The sequence below is a fragment of the Amblyomma americanum genome, chromosome 8 (assembly GCF_052857255.1).
Source record: "Amblyomma americanum isolate KBUSLIRL-KWMA chromosome 8, ASM5285725v1, whole genome shotgun sequence".
Classification (NCBI taxonomy): Eukaryota; Metazoa; Arthropoda; class Arachnida; order Ixodida; family Ixodidae; genus Amblyomma; species Amblyomma americanum.
In genome coordinates, this window is record NC_135504.1 from 72,809,276 (window position 1) to 72,829,563 (window position 20,288).

Consider the following 20,288-nt stretch of genomic DNA (forward strand, 5'->3'; position numbering starts at 1 on the left):
GAATGTGTCATTCAGCACGGAAGCACAAAGATCATTGGGGATAAGTTTACCGGAGGCGTCTTGTAGTCTAATTAATGGGTCGTTCGCAGGATGTATAGCGCGCCAAGATTTTTTAACACTTATTTTCAAAATTGTTGGTAATGTGGCAGAGAAAAAGTTATTCTTTGTAAGTTTAATCGCGTTGACGTAAGCGACGGAAGCAGACTTGTACTTCACCCATCGCGCATTAGATGGTGAAAGCTTCGCGCGGCGGTATAGACGTTTCTTTTTGTTAGATAAACGTCTGATGCGAGAGTTGTGCCATGGTGCTTGTGGATTAGAGGTGACGATGCGCTTTGGGATATACTTATCAGTTAGTTCGTGAACCTTCGTTTTGAATGATATCCAGTTATCCTCGACAGAGCAGCAGTCTGAGTCTGCAATAAAGTAATCAACAAATGTGCCCAGCTCATTGTTAATAGCGGTAAAGTTGGCGCGTTTGTAATCTAGAATGACTTTTTTATTTTCTTCACTTTTGGACGTGGTATATACTAATGCAAAAATTGAGCAGAGCGTGATCGCTTATGCAGTGGCTTTTGTAACTAACTGAGTTAGCGAAAATGTGGCGCATAGTTCTAAGAATTTTTTAGCTTGATGCGAAGGGGGAGATGAAGAAGGCGGCTGAGCAGTCCATAAAACAGACGCCAATAACCAATTTGAGATGACCTATCACTATTGACGCAAAACTTAGTTCTAGTTCGCTGAAGACTTGGATACATGAAGATGGAATGTCTTTGGAAATGGCAAGCAAAGCACCACCGCCACGCTTGGCTGTTCTATCGCAACGATATACCGAATATCAATGAGCGTTATGGAAGATTTCGGAATCTGACACGTGCGTTGGGAGCCAGGTCTCCGTTAGCGCTATAATGTCAGCTGAGCATGTGTCTATGGCAGAAGATAAAGAAGTATGCTTGTTAAGTAGGCTTCTGACGTTAGTATAAAGAATTGATATCGATGATGACAACTGTCCACTACCCCTCGCGATTTTCTACGGTGAAGCGGAAGATCCAGCTACGGAATCCAATGCAGACGATTCCAATGCAGAGGATTCGCCACGTGCCACGATTTCTTCCACAGTGTCCGTGGTAGGGTTATACATGAAGCATTTTTTATTGATGTGCAGCTTGTTATATCTTATCTTAAAAGAGCGAGGGCCAGCGTGATTAGATCCGAATTCAAAAAGTTTTTTTCGAGCCTGGCGCGTAGCAGGTGAGAAATCTTCACTGATAGTGATGTTATCTGTTTTAAATTGGTTACGAAGGGTTAATATCATGTCTTTCATTTTAACGTCCGAAAATTTAGCTATGATTGGTCGACACTTCTTTTCTGAAAAAACGCCGAGGCGATGTGCACGTTGAATTGGACTCGAGGAGCATACTTCGACAACCTTAGACAAGGCTTCCAGGAGTTTAGATTCAGTATCTGCCCAAGTCTCTTCCGCATCGGGTATACCCCTAAATATTAAATTTTCACGTCGCGATCTATCTTCTGCTTCATCAAGTAGAGACTGCAGCAAATCATTTCGAATGCGTTGGTCTTCTACAGATTTCTTTAAAGATAAAAGTTCTTGACCCATTTCGCTGAATTTCTTTGCCTTTTCCACGACTTCATCAAGCCTCTTGCACATGCCAGCTAACTTTGATTCAATGTTCTTCTGACTACTCCTAATGTCTTTTATATCAGCTGCTAATTCGACCTGATCTTTTCAGCTTTGCAACGTACGAGAATGTACATCCTTGAGCAGCTTAAACAGAACTGTTGGAGGAATTAAAACACACGCGCACAGCACTGTGTTGGCTACAACTGGAGTGGGGCGTCCAGTTGTTAATTGTTCAAGGTAGAACTTGCGAAGCGTTCGGTCACTGTGCCTAACTACCCGGCGGAGAACAGACGGGACGCCAAGCCCGTGTGTCCGAGGAATGCACAGAGGCTCACCAAAGTTCGCTCACGAGTGCGCGCACTGCCCTGCGTCCACATGATCTTCTGGCCGATGGTCATTCGGGTGTCGATACGGTGTTGCTTATGGGTCGGCATAGCTGTACTCCGGCGTTCTTGGCGTGGCAGCACAATCCAACGCACAGCGACCTTCGGCGCCGGATTTGTTGCAGAAGAAGGGGCGTTAGGTCCATCCCCCGACGCCTGGCACATCATTCGTTGCCGCTGGTCTGGTCGTGCGCTTATGCTTTCTCATCTGTGTAATCCTGTTCCCCCGTGAAGCGCGCAGCCAGTTCCATTCCTCCATCTTTACCCTAATCTCTTCCATCGTCCAATCTTCACGGGGACTGCTGGCTTTCGGGATACAGGAGCAGAAAAGTGGTGCCCGCTTCTCTGTGTTATTGTTGTGGTTGTTGTTGCCTTGGTCACATGGCACATACCGACGACGGGGGATTGGCCAGGTTTCAGTGGGGAGACCCCATAGAATAGGGTAAACTGGTGTCAAGCAAATGATTGTGCCTTGGGTGAAATTTCAGAGTAACTTAAAATGTGAAATTACTCTGCGTTATCCATTATTTGACCTCTGCGTCGTCGTCTTCTGGGTTAGCTCTCATGCGTGGCGTGGAACGAGTGTCACGTGGCACGTTATTATAGATTCCTAGTATAAAGAGTGCTCAGAAATGCATACCTCAGATGTATGCATGCATGTATGCATGTACCTCAGATGTATGCTGCCAAAGGAATACGTGACATTTTTCACATCATTATTGAATAAAAACGAAAAATGAATAATAATTATTATTCAGAAAAGGAATTGACGCAATTGTCTCACATATTTCGGTAGACACCCGAAACACGCCGTAAGGGAAGGGATAGAGGAGGGAGTGAAAGAAGAAAGGGAGAAAGAGGTGCCGTAGTGGAAGGCTCTGGATAATTTCGACCACCTGGTGATCTTTAACGTGCACTGGATGGAAACAGCTTTTATTAGACAAAAAAATCTTCCAGAATGGTCCCCTATTGGTCCAGGAGTCCACCGCCTTGCGCGTCATATAAAACATGCACTGACATCGCACAACACATGGGCCCCTTTTTGCGTTTCGCCGCCATCGAAACGCGGCCGCCACGGTCGGGTTAGAACCCGAGTACTCCGGCTCAGTAGACGAGAACCTTAACCACTGAGCCACCGCGGCGGATAATTATTGAGTCCAAACTCCATCGCAACTATTATACCGATTGCGACGCGTTTTGTTTACATGGCAGCTGTGCAGTATCTGTCTCATATATCAGCGGACACCCGAACCGCGCCGTAAGGGAAGGGATAAAGGAGCGATTGAAAGAAGAAAGGAAGAAAGGTGCCGTAGTGGAGGGTTCCAGAATAATTTCGACCACCTGGGGATCTTAACGTGCACTGACATCTCACAGCACACGGGTGCCTTAGCGTTCTTCGTCCATAAAAACGCAGCCACCGCGGTCGGGTTCGAACCCGGGAACTCCGGATCAGTAGTCGAGGACCCTAACCACTGAGCCACCGCGGCGGGTCCATTATCGTTGAAAAAATTGGTTTTTGGGGAAAGGAAATGGCACAGTATCTGTCTCACATCTCGGCGGACATCTGAACCGCGCCGTAAGTGAAGGGGTAAAGGAGGGACTGGGGGATAAAGAGAGAACGAGGCGCCGCAGTGGAAAGTATTGAGAGGGTCTTGAGTGGAATGACCCGGAATAAGTTCGACTGCAAACATGCTCCCTTCTGAATCCGGAAGTGCTTGCCCTCATGTACCCTGGACAGTACGACCCAAACTGCCATAAATGTGGTGAAAGGGGCACATACGACACATTCTAGGTAACTGCGCAAATGAACCGCCTCCGGTGGGCGGCCGCGCTGGTCAGCTCGGACCCCAAGATTCAAGTATGGGCAATCGAGCGGGCCACTGAGGTCGCCGCCAGCCATGGGCTAGCGGCCATCTAGTATGTGTCTCCTGCAACCTGCTCTCGACGCAATAAGTGCTTTACAATCTAATCCAATCGGCCACGTGGTGATCATTAACGTGCACTGACATCGCACAGCACACAGGCGCCTTTGCGTTTCGCCTTCATTATCGTTGACGAAGTTTTTCAGTGTAATGCTCTCCATTTTATTGGACTAAAGTTCAAGTTTTTTTCTATCCAAGAGAACGAGTGAGAGAACTTAAAGGCAAGGACAGACAGACAAAAACTTTATTCAGCAAGTGAGTTTTAGACCCAGCTGGGTCCCTGGTCCACCGCGCGGTCCCGCACTGCATCAAGTAGGTCATGCCGGGACATGACGTCGGCAGCCCGAGTCACCGCAGCAAGCTGCGATGTCGGATCTGCAGACATGAGCAGGACCTCCCAGTCCTCCCAGCTCGAGATGGCGTGCTGTCCCCGCGGGGGAGGGTCAGCAGGGCAGCCGAAAAGGATATGGGAGAGTGTGGCGTGGGGGTCACCACATAGGGAGAATGCAGGGGATGTGCCGCAATAGTGGGATAAAAGCAGAGGGGATGACAGAGAGCGGGTCTGGAGGCGTCTGAAGAGGATTTGTTGGGAGTGCGTAAGAGAGGGGTGGGGAGGAGGGTAAGTCCGACGGTCCAAACGGGGTATTTGCGTGAGCTCCGCAAAGGTGTGCGCCCGCTCCCTCGAGAATCCTGGATCGAGACTGTCCTGAGCCCGGCAAATCAGACCTCCGGCCAATTTATCGGCAGCCTCGTTTCCAGGGTTCCCAGAGTGAGCCGGCACCCACGTAAAGGCAAGGAGGTTAACAATGGGTGGTTATCAGGAAATGATAGGCGCGGTCCGAGTGGTGTTTGAGGTAAGGAAATGGCGCAGTAACTTCCTCACTTCTTGGCGGACAACTCAAACGCGCCGTAAGGGAAGGCAGGAAGGTAGGAGTAAAATAATATAGTGGAGGGCTCCGGAATGAGTTCGACCACCTGAAGATGAGATCTTTAACGTGCACTGACATTGCACAGCGCACTGGAAATTGAAAGTGGTTTTTGAGGAAAGGAAATGACACAATAACCTGACGTAGTGCTTGATGACGCAGTTAGCATCATCAAGCACTGGGGTTTAATTCTGAGCACTTTGACACCATTGAACCCCTCGTTTTCATTTTTATTTCTTCAATTAACTAACTACAATTATTTCATTAACTCGTAATCAGCTATCACACACCAATCAATCATCACTCACTGGAACTACAAATTACCATGATGCGATTTTTTTTGCTTAGCTCCCGATTATTTCCGACACGCGGTACCGACTACTACTGCTCCGACGTGTTCTCGAGCGAACGAGCTGTATAGTACACGCTATCGCGTAATATGCTTAAAGGAGAACGTGCTCTGGACCGGTTGACACGAGTGGGCAATAAAAACTTGGCATGCGTCGCGACGGGTCACGGTTTCTCTAGAAGGCTTACGTTAGACCGACACTCGAGTAGGTTGTCCTGTTCTCTGGTACCGCAAACTATAAAAGCTGAAACCCTTAGCCTTACTGGACAGACGTGCCCTACGGCTCTGCCTCGGGCTCCCAAAATCAGTTCCAAACGCGGTGCTTTACCTGAAAGCCCGTATCTGCGATCTTAATTCCCACTTTCAATTTCTAACCGTGCTTACTTTCCTCAGGTCATTTGAACCTGCCTCCGGCGTTAGTACTCCCATTTTTTTCTCACAACCACACCTGTTTTTCTCTAATCATTGGCCGCGGTATCAGAACCTCTTAGTCAGCTTCAGGGCGATCTGAGCTCCATGCAACGTGTTGGCGACACGCAGGCTCACCTTACCTTGTCTGCTATGATCACCATAATTTCCCCTCCAATGCGAAACATGTGCCCGCTAGTATTCAAAATGGTCTTCTTGCTGATCACCTATAGAGAACTTTTTCCATTACACTCATCTCTCTACTGATGCGTCCGGGAGCTGTGAGAAGGCGGCGTTTGGGACATATTATTATTATTATTATTATTATTATTATTATTATTATTATTATTATTATTATTATTATTATTATATCCGCAGGATCTGGCTTGAACTATTCCGTCTGTATCCTAGGTTACACTGCTATATTCTTTTCAGAGTTTTTGGCTGTTGGTTTGGCTCTTCTCCAAATTCCGAGGTTTCTCAGGTTCACATCCTTGCAGATTGCCTCTCTGTTTTAGTCTCTCTGGGAACTTCAGGAAAAGCTCTTTGGAGCCGTTCCCTTCGGTTTTTTTGTCCGACGCACTGTGAAAGAGGTCATTTTTGTCTGGGTACCTCGTCATTTGGGTGTCTCAGCGAGGTGGCTGATTTATTGCCAAGGTCGGCTCTCAGGTCTCTTGTAATATATCCCGTCCCTAGCTTCATTCTACTGGAGATTTCCAGTTTCCAGCGGATCCAGATGTCTCGGCCAGCTTCCGTGACTCGTTGCTCAATACCGCGGATTTTCAGCACTTTATATACCAATGGAATACCCGGCCATGTAAATCAAGGCTGTGGAGATGTCGACGACGCTCCTGCGATGCCAAGTCACCCACCTAAATTAGTATTTATGCAGATGCGGGTACGCTCCGACCAACCTTTGTGACACATACGAACAAGTTGAATCAATAGAACATTTTTTCCTCTCTTGACGGCAGTTCGCACTTCGGAAAAAGACTTATCTATTGAGGTCCCTCTTTCGAGGTTAGGACTCCCTGTGTCTCTTCCAGTTGTTCCCTCGTTCGGTGCGAGCTCCAAGGGATTCGCGTTAAGTAGGGTTTGCGGATACCTTCATGACTACGTTATTACAGCTGAAAGGTTACCTTGTTATCTGTACTTCAAATTCTTCCGCATGTCTAACAATATTTTTTCTATTCCTGGAACTTCAAAATTCTCTTCATTTCATTTCTTTAAATTTTTTCTAGTTTCAGTCATTTAATTTAGTTCTCCGCCTCATGCCTTTCTTTTCCTTGCAATTACCTATGTGATTCTCCTTGGCGTTAACCACCAGTCATTGGTCAATCCCCCACGTGGGTATGTGAGGTCAACAACAACTGAGGTCAACAACAACAATTTCCGCATTAAAAAAATATTTCAGTGTAGTTTCGAATGGGCGACCATTTGGGGCGCGGCTTGTGTCCCATCGGCTCCGTGGAATGGCTATCTTTTCTGTCGGAAAATGGCAATAGACTCTTGAAAAAGTGATTGGCATCCGGAAGTCCTTTATCCTAGATGAACGCACTGCAATAGCATTGCAGATCTACTCCACGTGCTCTGGACATGCCTTTCCTACAACGGCCCAAATAGAAATGTGGAATCCTGGGAGACCTTATTACTCAACCACTTTGCAGAGGAGCAACGCAAAGTCATCAGTCTCACCCTGACCGCCGCCAAGTCCCAAGGGGTTCCGGCCGACAGTTTGGGGAATGAATAGGGGCTTAGGCTAAACGGGAGCCTTCTCTTTTTGACGGGTGCGAATTAAAGTTGTTTCTCTCTCTCTCTCAATAATTTTCATGCATTGAATTTTCTGATCTTGTTCCCCGTTTTTTTTTCTCTTTAAATAACCTCTCACTTATTCCACAAAGCACAACAATTGGCTTAGCACCAACTTACCTTCTTCTCTTTGTCCTCGTTGCTGAACCGTGGCTAATCACCAGTCGTGGGTTATTGCAATGATACTAAGGCAACAACAACACCACCACCGACACCAAGCATCCCGTGCTCGCGTGCCCGCAGGCAAAAGAAGATTGCCACGAGACGCGGAGCTCCGCCTTGGCCGATCCTCCAGTGTGGGTATGTGCCATCATTTGAAAGGCTAACAACAATATTTCGAAGCTTGCACCACAGGGTAAGTGAGGCAGGGAGCACGGAGACCTCCAGCCATGGGCGTCGTGCCCTCCCGTCAACCCAAGCGTCGGCCGCCACCGCCCCGGGTGATCAAGTTCGTGCCCGAGGTGGAAGCCGGCCCGCTCACGACCCTGGACGAGCTCCTGAGCTACAAGGACCCACTGCTGTGCGCCGTCGAGCCTCTGAACGCCACCATCAGGCGGGGGAGGCCGGAGGACCCCAAGATCCTGGTCTGCCACGATATGATGGGCGGCTACCACGACGACAGGTGGGCACGAATCTACACGGGAGCTGTCGTCTTTTGCACGTATGCACAGCGCTACAGCTTTAAGCAAACTGGGTTTTGGAACAAACGCGAAGTAACAGTATTCTAGCTAAGTTCCTGAAGAGGAAAAAGGTGCGGTCAAGACATGCAGTGCAGACAACACATGACGTACGGTCGCTTTCCGAAGAAGGGCAAACGTATACCAGGGGCCAACAGAAGGTCTGGTATAGTCTGATACAAAAGTGTGCAGCGAAGCTCCGCCCACATTCGGGGCCGCCGCACTGAATTCCTCCACGACAAAAAAGTAGTCCGTTGTTAAATCTTTTTCGTTACCTAAACAAGAAGCTAATTACAACAACAAAAATTACAAGCTCAAGCGCATGGCTTGGAACACAAGAACAAGCACATGGCTTGTTTAATATAGTGAAACGTTACAAAGTTTATTTCTTTTATATTTGGCCAGCGTAGTAATATAGTACTCCGCGGACCGTGGCGCAGTGCTAGTAACTGCTGTCTAAATGTCTAGCTACCGGACATACAAACGTCTAGTATACGTCTTAGGAATATATTTCGACGTGTACTGGACATAGCTGCGCTGACTGGACTGCACGCTCGGGTGTAAATTGCTGCCCCTGCAGGTTCATCCACGGCGGCGAGGACAGCGGCTCGTACCGCTTTCATCATTGGCAGATCATCGACACGTTCGTGTACTATACGCACAGCCTGGTCACCATACCGCCCCCCGGTTGGATCACAGCCGCCCACCGGCACGGCGTCAAGGTCTTGGGTGAGCAGCGGCCATGTCCAGCGCGTTTTCGTGCACTGAGGCAGGCTCGCATATCACATCACCCCAAACTGATCGCGAAGCCAGCGTGGGCCGAGACGAGCTTAGCGATGGCTACGCTTTTCGAAGGCGCTCATTCCACTCTCTACATACAGTGCGATACAAGTTGAGAGCACTATCGCCTGGTCACCATGGGGCATGACTTGCACTCGTAATCATTATCATCATCATAATTAGCCCAACTACTTCGAGCAGGGCAAAGGCATCTTCGACTGACCTGCCTTGCAGCCAAGCCCGTTGTGCCAACCGGCGGTGCGGGCCGGACACTTTTATTCTTTCTTTTCCCCGCCATTTCTAATGTTTGTCTTGTGGCTAGCTGCGGCCACCGCATCACCGCAAACTAATAATCTCTTGATAAGGTTCCAAGGATGAGAACCTTATCAGGACATGAAACCCGTCTGCATTATGGGATATCGCAGTTGACGAACAGCGATAACGTAACACTACAAGTTTCGAAGCAGAAGTGTCGTTCTACGCGAAGAAAAATAAGAAGAATCACTGGATGTTTACCCTCGAGATAATATGAATTTTAGCGACAGCTGTATTAGTTCCAATTCTGATGTCACTCGGAGTATTTTGCAACTCTGGGTAGGGTTCAGGTTAAGTGCGCGTCACGCAAGGTCACACACTGCTCCATACAAGACGGATGTCCGGTGTGACAGGCGCAACGAGGGAAGTGGGCGAGGGAAAGAGATAGAGAGAAAGGCGAGGGAGCAGAAAAGGGGGACAACGCGGACGACGTCAACGACGACACGATTTCTCCTATAGCGTACAGCATATACAGCTGTCGCTGCGAAAAACCCGCCGACAGACCTATTGCCATCGCCCGATGCCAACAGGTTATAGGCGTCTCCCCAAGTCTCCTCTGCCCATACATTGATGAGGACACCAAATCCAACATCACAGCATGGCATATAGCACATGCTGATGTGCCGAAGGCCATAGCAAGCAGCGCTAATAATAATAATAATAATAATAATAATAATAATAATAATAATTGGTTTTGGGGAAAAGGAAATGGCGCAGTATCTGTCTCATATATCGCTGGACACCTGAACCGCGCCGTAAGGGAAGGGATAAAGGAGAGAGTGAAAGAAGAAAGGAAGAAGAGGTGCCGTAGTGGAGGGCTCCGGAATAATTTCGACCACCTGGGGATCTTTAACGTGCACTGACATCGCAAAGCACACCGGCGCCTTGGCGTTTCTCCTCCATAAAAACGCAGCCGCCGCGGTCGTGTTCGAACCCGGGAACTCCGGATCAGTAGCCGAGCGCTCTAACCACTGAGCCACCGCGGTGGGTGCAGCGCGATTGCAGAGTTAACTTCTTTCTGCTTTTCAGGGACCTTCATGCTTGAATCTGACGAGGGACTGAAAATCATCGAGGCGATTAGGAATGCTGGGCTTGTGGCTCAAGTTGCGGAACAATTGGCCCTCGCCGCCTCGCTGGGCAGGTTCGACGGTTGGCTCGTCAGCATTGGATGCAAAGTGGTTAGTGTCCCTTCCTCACCTTTCAGCGTAACTTTGCCTGCCGCGCTATAGTTGCCGCTGATGTAAGAATTGAGGCGTAAGATGCACAGGTTATATAGAATTACACCAGACGGCAAATGCTGTGAGATTGACTACAAATATGGTTTTATTTCTTCCCGAACCATCATGTGAAAACGGCCATGTTTTTTTGTTGACGAGAACAGAAAACTGGGCGAGTTGGAATGTAGTCATCTTGAAGCAGCGCGAAACACAAGACAAGAGGAAGAAACATGAGACGACACGAGCGCTTTTCTAACAACTGAACTTTTATTTTAGAACTTTTATTTTTTTTGTTGGTCTTAATTCTAATTCTTTTTAGAAAACTTAACTCTATGTTGAGTCGAATATAAAAATGAAGACAAATGAACGTGTTTTCCAATAGTGGAAAACATTTCTCCGAGAGTGAATATTTACTGCAAAATTTAATTTATGAAACACGGAATTTTATAAGTTCGGAAAAATTTTGGCTAAGGTAAGCTTACATCGCAAAATGAAAAAAGCGCGCAACATAACTGGATATAAAAAATACCAGTACCACCTTGAGTGTGTGTCCCCGGTCAGGAAGGTCCTGTTGCAGCGATGAGCATAACGACCTCGTTATCCGTATTCAGGGGATAAGCTGTGTGCCGTTCGTCAAGGACCTCCTCGCGGCCATCACGGAGAAGACCCACCGCGCCATTCCCGGTTCGTTGGTGATCTGGTACGACGCCGTCGACACGCGCGGAATGGGGAAGCCCCACAACGAGCTCAACGAGAGGAACTCGTGCTTCTTTGGCCTCTGCGACGGCATCTTCCTCAACTTCCGCTGGAACGAAGACATGCTCCAGAGGTCGGCGCAGCTCGCAGGCGACCGCAAGGCCGACGTCTACGTGGGGGTCGATGTATTCGCCAGAAACACGCCGTACCTCGGTGGTTTCAACACGCCCCAGGTACTACGGCATGCATGGCACGGACTAAAGAGTGCGCATTGTAAATCCTGCCATTAGCAGCATTTGTTGCAACGCAGCGGCTTTTTCCCGTCAAAGGACCCCCTTCCAGCCAATGGCGTCGGCCGGTTTTCATGACCCTCCTAGTGTGACAAAGCAGGGAGTGCATGGTCGGGGATAGACCCCTCTCACCATTATGGCGCCGCTCCCTGCATTGTCATGCAGGGCCATGAGGGTCATGAGATTCGCCTGACGCCATTGATAGAAGGGGGGTGGGTGGTCCTTTGACGGGGAAAAGCCGCTGCGTGTTGAGTTGTATCCGACTATAATACGTTCGGCCTTTCGAAGGTGAACGCATTTATACTTAATCCATGTGAAGCCTTGATAGAAATTTTTCAGGCCATAGGCTACACTTCGAGCCATGTAGCGGGCAACCTCCAGCGCCTGTGAAGCTGCAAAGGTCCTGGGGGTGAGGACCTTCCCCGCCTCTTCAGGGATATTGCATTTTAGGGGCGCTATCACAGCTCGAAGCCTTAAAAGTAAACTTCGAGGCCTGAAGACTTTCGATTAAGTCTGTTCATGTCTTCTCGTGTTCGCTTCTTTTCATACGTTCTCGTTTGATGCTACGTATATCATTATAACAGAAAAGAGGAGCACTCGCCAGAAAAAGAAAAAAGGAAAAACAATTGACGTTTCGGAGCCCGTACGGGCCCTTGTTCACAATGGCAGCGGATGGACGAAGGCGGTGATTTATGTACGGTGCAGGTGGCGTAATGAGCATGCGTAAATCTCAGGAAGGTTACCCCGCGTTCGGTTCAAAACATGTGGTGTCGTTTGTATGTAAAGTCATTCTAGAAGTAAGCGGGATGATAAATACTTCTCCGTCGCGATGACTGAAGCGTTGTTCCAATCGATGGCATGTGATGCAGATTGATAGTGTTCAGCCAAGGCATTTTCATTCGTGCGGCCTTTGGCGACATCATTTTGATATTGTTTTAAGCGCCTAATAACATTGCTTGATTCGCCGACGTATGCAGCTTTGCTTTGCAGTCCTTGCAGGGAATCTTGTACACCACTCTGGGGAATCTTTTTCTTTCAACCCGGTCTTTAACTCTGACAAGTTTTTGTTTCAGCTTACTTGGCACGTGGGCGATATGGGCGTTATAGTCCTTGAAGACCCTGGCTAAGGCCTCGCTGACTCCTGGAGCGTAGGGGATGCTTGCCCGCTTGCTTTTCTCGGTTTTCTGTTATTAAGCTCCCTCCTCGCCAGACGGTTTGGTTTAAGGGTGTTTAACGTCCCAAAGCGACTCAGGCTATGAGGGACGCCGTAGTGAAGGGCTCCGGAAATTTAGACCACCTGGGGTTCTTTAACGTGCACTGACATCGCACAGCACACTGGCCTCTAGAATTTCGCCTACATCGAAATTTCGACCACCGCGGCCGGGATCGAGCCCGCGTCTTTCGGGCCGGCAGCCGAGCGCCATAACCACTCAGCCACCGCGTCGGCTGTCGCCAGACGGGATTCCGTCAAACAGTCGACTACGCATACCATTGTCAAAATGTCCCTGGCAATGTCGTTTGTTCTACTGTTGAGTCTAGCTACCGGGCAGTAACTCCACCCCTGAACCTCTAAATGCTTAGAGGGGTGTGAGGATGGCAGTTCGTAGCGCCGTCCAGAAATCTGTTGCTTCTGAGCTATCAAAAATGATCCACATGGCCTAAACGGAGACCCTGCGTTCTGCACCACTTTTCTCAAAGCTGCGTATCGTGTAGTGGTGTTCACATGAGGCCACTATTAAACCACCAAATCATATACCAGTTGCGAAAAAAAGTGCTCCTTGTAACCAGAGAAACCGGGCATATTAAAATGATTGTAATATTAAGAGCAACGTCATAGCGATTTGTTTTTAGCACGACTAGAAGTTATGCAAATTATAGATGCATCTAACTACACGTTCGCATACGCTTTCCATGCGATGTGCATCTTAATGGTATATATCACTTGCACTCTGTGCAGTAAAACAGTTATCAAATCTGATCATTGGATAGCGCCAGCAATTATGATCAGGAGGTATTTGGTCTTGATGGGCCTTATGGTCACAGGATGGTTCCTTCTGAAGAATGCCTGTGTGACAAGATAACGTTTTCTCTCAACCGGCGCTGTGGCAGAATGCCTTATTTGGAGAAGGGTGCATCATCATCAGCTTCACCAGCCCACTTTATGTCCTCAGCAGCACAGTCATTTCCCTTTGACCTTTAGTCTGTCCCGCAATAGCTTCAATCAACCAGCAAACTTCTTAATCTCATCTGCTCTCCTAATCTATCGCACGCTGCTGCGCTTACTCTTTCCTTGAATATAATCCCTTATAGACTAAGGTACCATTGGCTATCTGTGCTCCGCTTTAGAGGCTTTGCCCGAGTCATCAAGTTGCTCTTTTTGATTTCTAGCTAGGATCTATACATATTTAAGCGATGTGTCCTTTCCAAGTCCAAAGCTGCACAAATGTCGCTCTCCTTTGTAAGGTTTGCTTTGCCAAAGTCCCGAAGACGTATCAAAGACGTCTCTTTTTGATTTCAAGCTAGGATCTATACATATTTAAGCGATATGTCCTTTCCAAGTCCAAAGCTGCACAAGTGTCGCTCTCCTTTGTAAAGTTTGCTTGCCAAAGTCCCGAAGATGTCCCATAGACGTCGTCAGCTGCAGGACGTTGGTGTTAGGAGTCGGTGATGCACAGACCTTGGTGAAATTGCTGTGGCATTCGCGACAACACTTTTACTGCTTTTTTTGTTTCAGGTGGTGAAAACGGTCCGTGCGCACGGTTTGTCGTCCGCCGTCTTCGGCCCCGGTTGGGTATATGAGAAAAGGTTGAAGACGAATTACATAAAGAATCAGTACCGGTGAGTCGTAGAGAGTGCGCAGCAAGGCGACTCGTGCTCTGAAGCACAGAGCCAGAGGACCAGCTCGAGTTAATTCATGGTCTTTTGCAGTGGATGAGCATGCGCAACAATACCGGGGGAAATCTTTATTGCTCGTTTTTTAACTGAGCGTATTGTCATGAAGAAAGAGGCAAATAGTCTAGGAAGGCATACAATTGAAGGTTCATATGTCGTCGGTTCGAATCCCTGTCGCAAGCTCCGTCTCCTAATTGACGACCACATGTAAGCTATATGCAACTAAAAATTGTGTGACTCCACCCGGAACGCTATACGACAGAACGATTGCGGGGCTTGCTGTGTGCGTCATACGGCCGCTTGATGACGTCACCCTATTTTTTCTTGCCATTGCTGGGATTTTCTGCACCATCTCACAGTACACACACTAACACATGCCTCTGGCTTTTGTCATACAGGGACTAGTAATACTTTCGCATTAAAACACCACTGCACAGCAGTGTTTACTTTAATCTGCCCTGATAATTAACACATGGCTATTAAGGGAGAAGCTGCATGTAATGGAACAGAAGAAAATGAATATTGTTACAAAAAAGTCTCTGAAATGACAGGTGAAGGCTTGACAATAATAAACGAAAGCTTTGGATTCGCATTTTACAATGCCAGCCTAATGACTCCACGATCAATGTGACTGGACATGTAGTCCTTGATGAACATCAGACGAAGGTCTGACTAAAAAAAAAGAAAAGAAAGCTTTGGATTCGCATTTTATAATGCCAGCCTAATGACTGCACGATCAATGCGACTGGACATGTATTTCATGACATATCTCGTAAGCGTGAGCCAACCAAATGGTTTTCTTGCGAGATTCTGAGGACGGGTGGGAATGGTTAGGTTTCTTTGCGACGATGCTCAGAGTATCGATATGGTCTGAAAGATAAAATTCACGCAAATAATTCGGCACAAGTTGCTGCTATATTCTTGGTTCCTGAGCGCAGCTTACACCACGTTAAGGCACCAACTAAGCCAACTTTACGCCTTGAAGTCTCACTGATTATTTATGTATTTTTTTTTGCTCCACGCTCATGCTCGTGCCTCATCTTCAGGCTGTGGGACTTGCCGGACGACGTCTGCTCCGAATGGCGCCTTACAGAGCCCCCGGTCTCCACTAGCTTCTGCCAGGGGTTTGGCAACAGCCGGTTCTCTGCTGGCGTAGTAGGTCGCTTTCGATTTTGTGTCATTCGTCATCGCCCTAGTCGCGCAGTGAGCTTCATGCGAGATTGTTTGGAGCAAGCTAGCAGCTGTTGCACTAGAAGAAACATACCTATTAGCTTTTTTTTTTGAGCTGTGCATAAGACGGCAGCCAGGGGAATGCATTGCAACACCGGCAATATATAAATACCTATTCTCGAGAAAGTCTCATAGTATTTAAGAGTTTCACTAAGTTTTGATTCATTTCAAAGACTTTGCCTAATTTCTGTGTACAAACGCACCTTCATGCGAATTCCAGCGAGTAACAAGTGATACAGCAGCCTCCCTGTCAAGTCCCCTTCTAATGAGAAGCCCTGAGCACATGTGTCGAACACTTAACCATAGTCGGTTAAGATCCATAAATTCAAGTGTCGGACACGCGAATTTAGGAAACGATTAAGACATAAATAACGAACGATCGAGAGAAGACCAGCGCAGGGGTTTGAAGTATGGCGCCAGTAATATTAATAATAATTGGTTTTCTGGGGAAAGGAAATGGCGCAGTATCTGTCTCATATATCGCTGGACACCCGAACCGCGCCGTAAGGGAAGGGATAAAGGAGGGAGTGAAAGAAGAAAGACGTGCCGTAGTGGAGGACATATGGCGCCAGTCCATTCTTGTTGTCCACGCATGTTTCGTGTCTTTTCGCGCGGTGAACGCTACTATATGAGTTTGATCGTGGACGTAAAAAATTAACTGATAAAATTGGTTTTGGGGGAAAGGAAATGGCGCAGCATCTGTCTCACATCTCGGCGGACACCTGAACCGCGCCGTAAGGGCAGGGGTAAAGGGGGAGTGGAAGAAGAAAGGAAGAAAGAGGTGCCGTAGTGGAGGGCTCCGGGATAATTTCGACCACCTGGGGATCTTTAACGTGCACTGACATCGCACAGCACACGGGCGCCTTGTACGTTTCGCCTCCATCGATCGAAACGCTGCGCTCCAAAAAGACACGTGGTCTGGGACTCAAGTGAAACAGAGCGAGTGCCTCTTGCGAAACGCGTGCGCAGAAGGAGTCCACCAGGACGTGGTTCAACCTGTCCAAGCAGCAGCTGCAGCCCCGGGACCAGGGAAACAGGCTGTGCAGCACCTGCGGCTCGGCCACCGTGTACCTGGATGACGCGTATAACGGGGGCAGCTGCCTCCGTCTGCTGTTCAGGGCCAACGAGCGGCATCCCAATGAAGAGCCCTACTTCAGGTGACACTGCCGTGATTGCATATACTCGTCGTAATATGAGGTACTGTACTTTGGAACTTCAGTTCATCACATGATAGCTCAAGCCCCGTCATGTCTGTTCAACATGTGACAGAGCAAGCCGATTAACATGCATTTCAAATGGCGGTAAGCTACTTGTGAACATTTATGACCACTCGTAAAAGCGCAATCAACACATATAAGCACATATCTGAGCCTACGAGGAGACATATTTTCCTTTTGGCCTCGCGAAATTAAAAACTTCGAAACGAGCAAAAGATATTAGTCATGCATTTCTGAAACCAAATTGTCATATTCTAAGCGATTGAAAAAAAATTAATAACAATCTACAATCACTGGTCTCAGGAGGATATAAGTGCACCGTGAAATGTGTTTAGCTGCTTAAACCGAAGTACAGTACGCAGTGAACAATCGATAGTTAATCGGAGACGAAGGACTTTTTTGCTGCGCGTACGTTGTCACTCCTTGCTGCTTTCTTTTACACACTGGTTTAACACCAGAGCAGGGCAAGTTACAACGGCAGCTGCTCACCAAGTTGTTTGCGCCAAATTCGCCTCCGACAGGCTCTTCAGCTGCGACTTCCCGGTGGGCTCGCTCACCATCAGCTACACCTTCAAGCCGGTGAGGGACGAGACGTCAGCCGGTCAGGATTTGGCTCTCATCTTGAAGGCCAAGACAGGTGCCGGAGAGGCGGAAGAACTCTCGCTCGGCTCAATGGTCACTCAGCCCGACGGGAACAACTACGTTCTCAGGCGAGAACTTTCTGGCATCCCTGACGTTTCCTCGGACGCCTCTACAGCTAAGTGGGTTACCAGGTACGCTTCCAGCCGAATGTCCACTCTCTTTGTTCAACGGTGGATGATCCTTGACCAGTGTTGTGAATGGGCTTCGTCTTTGTCGAGTTTCCATATGCCGGATACAACTAAATAACGCAAGAACTAGGCGCTCCAGCTAATGGTGTTGATACGCTAGGTGGCTTGAGTCATCGCCCGACTTAAATGATTCAGCCTTATCCGCCCGCCCGTCCGTCCGTCCTTCCATCCATCCACCCATTCATCTTGCATCTTGATCTTTCGTCACGACGTCGCGGGCAAACGCTAATTGTATTTGGCACGACCTTCATCAGGAGCACGCCTGCAGGTGCCAGGCTGCAATTGACCGCGAAGCCATGACTATTGATTGAGGCATTGGACAGGGTGTGTGAGGGAACAAACGCTGTTTAATGACATCCTAATCGAAATCAAGAAGAAATGGGCTTCGGCAGGGCACGCAATGCAAAGGCAAGAGGACCGCTGGTCCTTAATGGTAACGGAGTGTATTCCAAGAGAAGGCAAGCGTAGCAGGGGGCGGCAGAAAGTTAGGTGGATGTATGAGATTAAGAAGTTTTCAGTGATACGGTGGCTGCAGCTGGCAAAGGACAGGGTTAATTGGAGGGACACGGTACAAGCCTTTGTCCTCCAGTGGACGTAGTCAGGCTGCTGATGATTGGTTAGGAAGGTCACTTTTGAGGGACATTTGCCGCTTAGGGGTGACAATATAACTTTACGCGCACTGTAAGTGCTATGCAAGTAGCCGTAAGCGGCAGTGGCAATGAGTTTAACTGGTACAGGTCGCGCTGTTCTGCAGCATCAGCTGTTTTTGAAAAGGTATTGTTGTGGATATAGCGTCGTTCGGACTGTGCGATATCAGTGCGCGTTAAAGAATTCCAGGTGGTTGAAATTTCCGGAGCCCTTCACTACGGCGTCCCTCATAGCCTGAGTCGCTTTGGGACGTTAAACCCCGATAAACCATACCGACTTTCCCATCACGTGAGCCTGTTTGTCGACTCCAAACAACAAGCCTGTTTGTCGACTCCTCGACAAACAGGCTTGTTGTTTGAAATAAACTTCGAAACAGAAAATTCATTTCTACGAACACAGCCTGCACGTCCCAACACCATGTGACGCTTCTAAGTGAACGGGACTGCCTGACTGCGCAGAAACAAATATTGTTCGGCGAACCCACACCCCGCAAAGTTTTCGCACTGTACTGTACTACGTGCAGCACAGTACACGCACTCTGTGTGCGTGTGCCTGCGCGCGCGCGCGTGGGAAATTACCAAAGATGGTCGTTGTTTTAATAGCCGTAAACATGTCACCACAGAAAATCCACCACCTAAAGACAGGTAAATCAAAGCAAGTACAGCCATCATAAACAGACATCATGATTAGTATACAGCATTTCATTCGCCAGCTGGCACCAATGGCCTACCCAGCGAAGCCCAGTTGAGGTGACCCTTTCCAAGGAGGCAATTACCGGGCTGAGCTTCCCCATTATTCTTCCATCCCCATCCTGATGTGCCTCCTCCAATCGAGAATCACAATATCTCCGTAAAGTCTGGAATGCTGCTAGGGACACTTCTTTCGGGCATGCAGTCAATAGCAAAGAAGCGGCTTGTACCTGCGGTTCTTTCACCACTGATTGCAAGGGTGTCATCTCTCCACATCAGCGCGAAAAGTGTCCGCTTTATTAATGCGAAAGCATTATACGGCTTACGAGGCGGAAAATCCGGCATTGTCGTCGTCCACACCAGACGGTACGAAAACCCACTTGAACTCATGACGTCATCGGGAGTGCCCACATAATGAGGAACGAAAAAAAAAAGCGCTGGCCAATTCATTTGAGCACTGCGCTATCACTGAAGCACTACACCCCGCGCGCTGAACTGCGTCTCTCGCGCTGTGTTTTGGTATCGTTGTCTACAGTTAATGAAGCGGCGCGAGCAGATCAGCTTTTCTGGCCACTGAATTATAGTAGTACGCCATTGCAAGCAGCCGTCATTGCTCATGCTCTACCACACTTGTGGCTCATAATCGCGATACCGACACCCCACCCGAGCGGGCTACTGAATCTGCCAGCCTCTACTCTGGCTTTTTCTTCCGCGCTTTGGGCTACCCCGTTGTCTTATCTGCTACGTTACAATAATAACGGCTTCTCTGATACGTCTTTGCAACTCGTGCTGTATTTTTCACATCAGCGGATGTCATATCTCTGCCTGTTAATTCTGTCCTCAGGAAGTACTACGTGGAAGACAAGAGGGGCGTTCAAGGGGCTACCCTGGACGAGATAGGCGTTCGCCTGTTCTGCGCTGGCCCCAACGCCAACGTGTGTCTGCTGGGACAGCTAGACGTGAAGCGGCCGGTAGAAAGCAGCGCCGCCGAAGATCCCGATGCCGTGGCGGAACTGTCGGATGTGGACTACGAACCGGAAGAGAAGCGGTCACGAGTCCACAAATCCGAGGAATCAGTGGCCACTGCCGAAACCACCGAGTGATATTACATTTGTTTTTGCACTCATTTGGTATCATGTATTCACAATTTGTAGGAATATTATGCAGTAACCCTTATCCTCAGAGAAAATCAATTCCCAAGGAGACAACTGCATGCGTCACGCCCATCAACTCAGAAGTAACCTGCACTAGGGATAGGTGATCATTGGATACTGGTAGTTACTGTATATGCTACCAAAGGTAGCTTTGGAAACATGTACAGTAACTCCACAAGTGCTGGTAGCATGCCTCGATAAAGGCACCCTAGAC

The 20,288-nt window shown here is 48.3% G+C and overlaps 1 protein-coding gene across 1 annotated transcript; it reads left to right on the forward strand.

Annotated features, from left to right (window-relative positions):
* The first annotated feature begins 7,691 nt into the window (after nt 1–7,691).
* On the forward strand, nt 7,692–20,023 carry LOC144102498 (cytosolic endo-beta-N-acetylglucosaminidase-like). The gene is made up of 9 exons (XM_077635761.1): nt 7,692–8,061; nt 8,697–8,845; nt 10,241–10,389; nt 11,040–11,357; nt 14,149–14,252; nt 15,353–15,461; nt 16,506–16,693; nt 17,275–17,526; nt 19,765–20,023. Exons 1-9 carry the CDS (start codon nt 7,829–7,831, stop codon nt 20,021–20,023), a joined length of 1,761 nt encoding a protein of 586 aa, XP_077491887.1. The 5' UTR covers nt 7,692–7,828.
* The last annotated feature ends 265 nt before the right edge of the window (nt 20,024–20,288 follow it).

What these genes read in the sequence shown, in the direction of transcription:
- LOC144102498 (XM_077635761.1), top strand. Translation starts at nt 7,829, where the DNA reads ATGGGCGTCGTGCCCTCCCGTCAACCCAAGCGTCGGCCGCCACCGCCC. An exon ending in GGCGGCTACCACGACGACAG is followed by an intron (nt 8,062 to 8,696) that starts GTGGGCACGAAT and finishes CTGCCCCTGCAG; the next exon opens with GTTCATCCACGGCGGCGAGG. An exon ending in TCAGCATTGGATGCAAAGTG is followed by an intron (nt 10,390 to 11,039) that starts GTTAGTGTCCCT and finishes ATCCGTATTCAG; the next exon opens with GGGATAAGCTGTGTGCCGTT.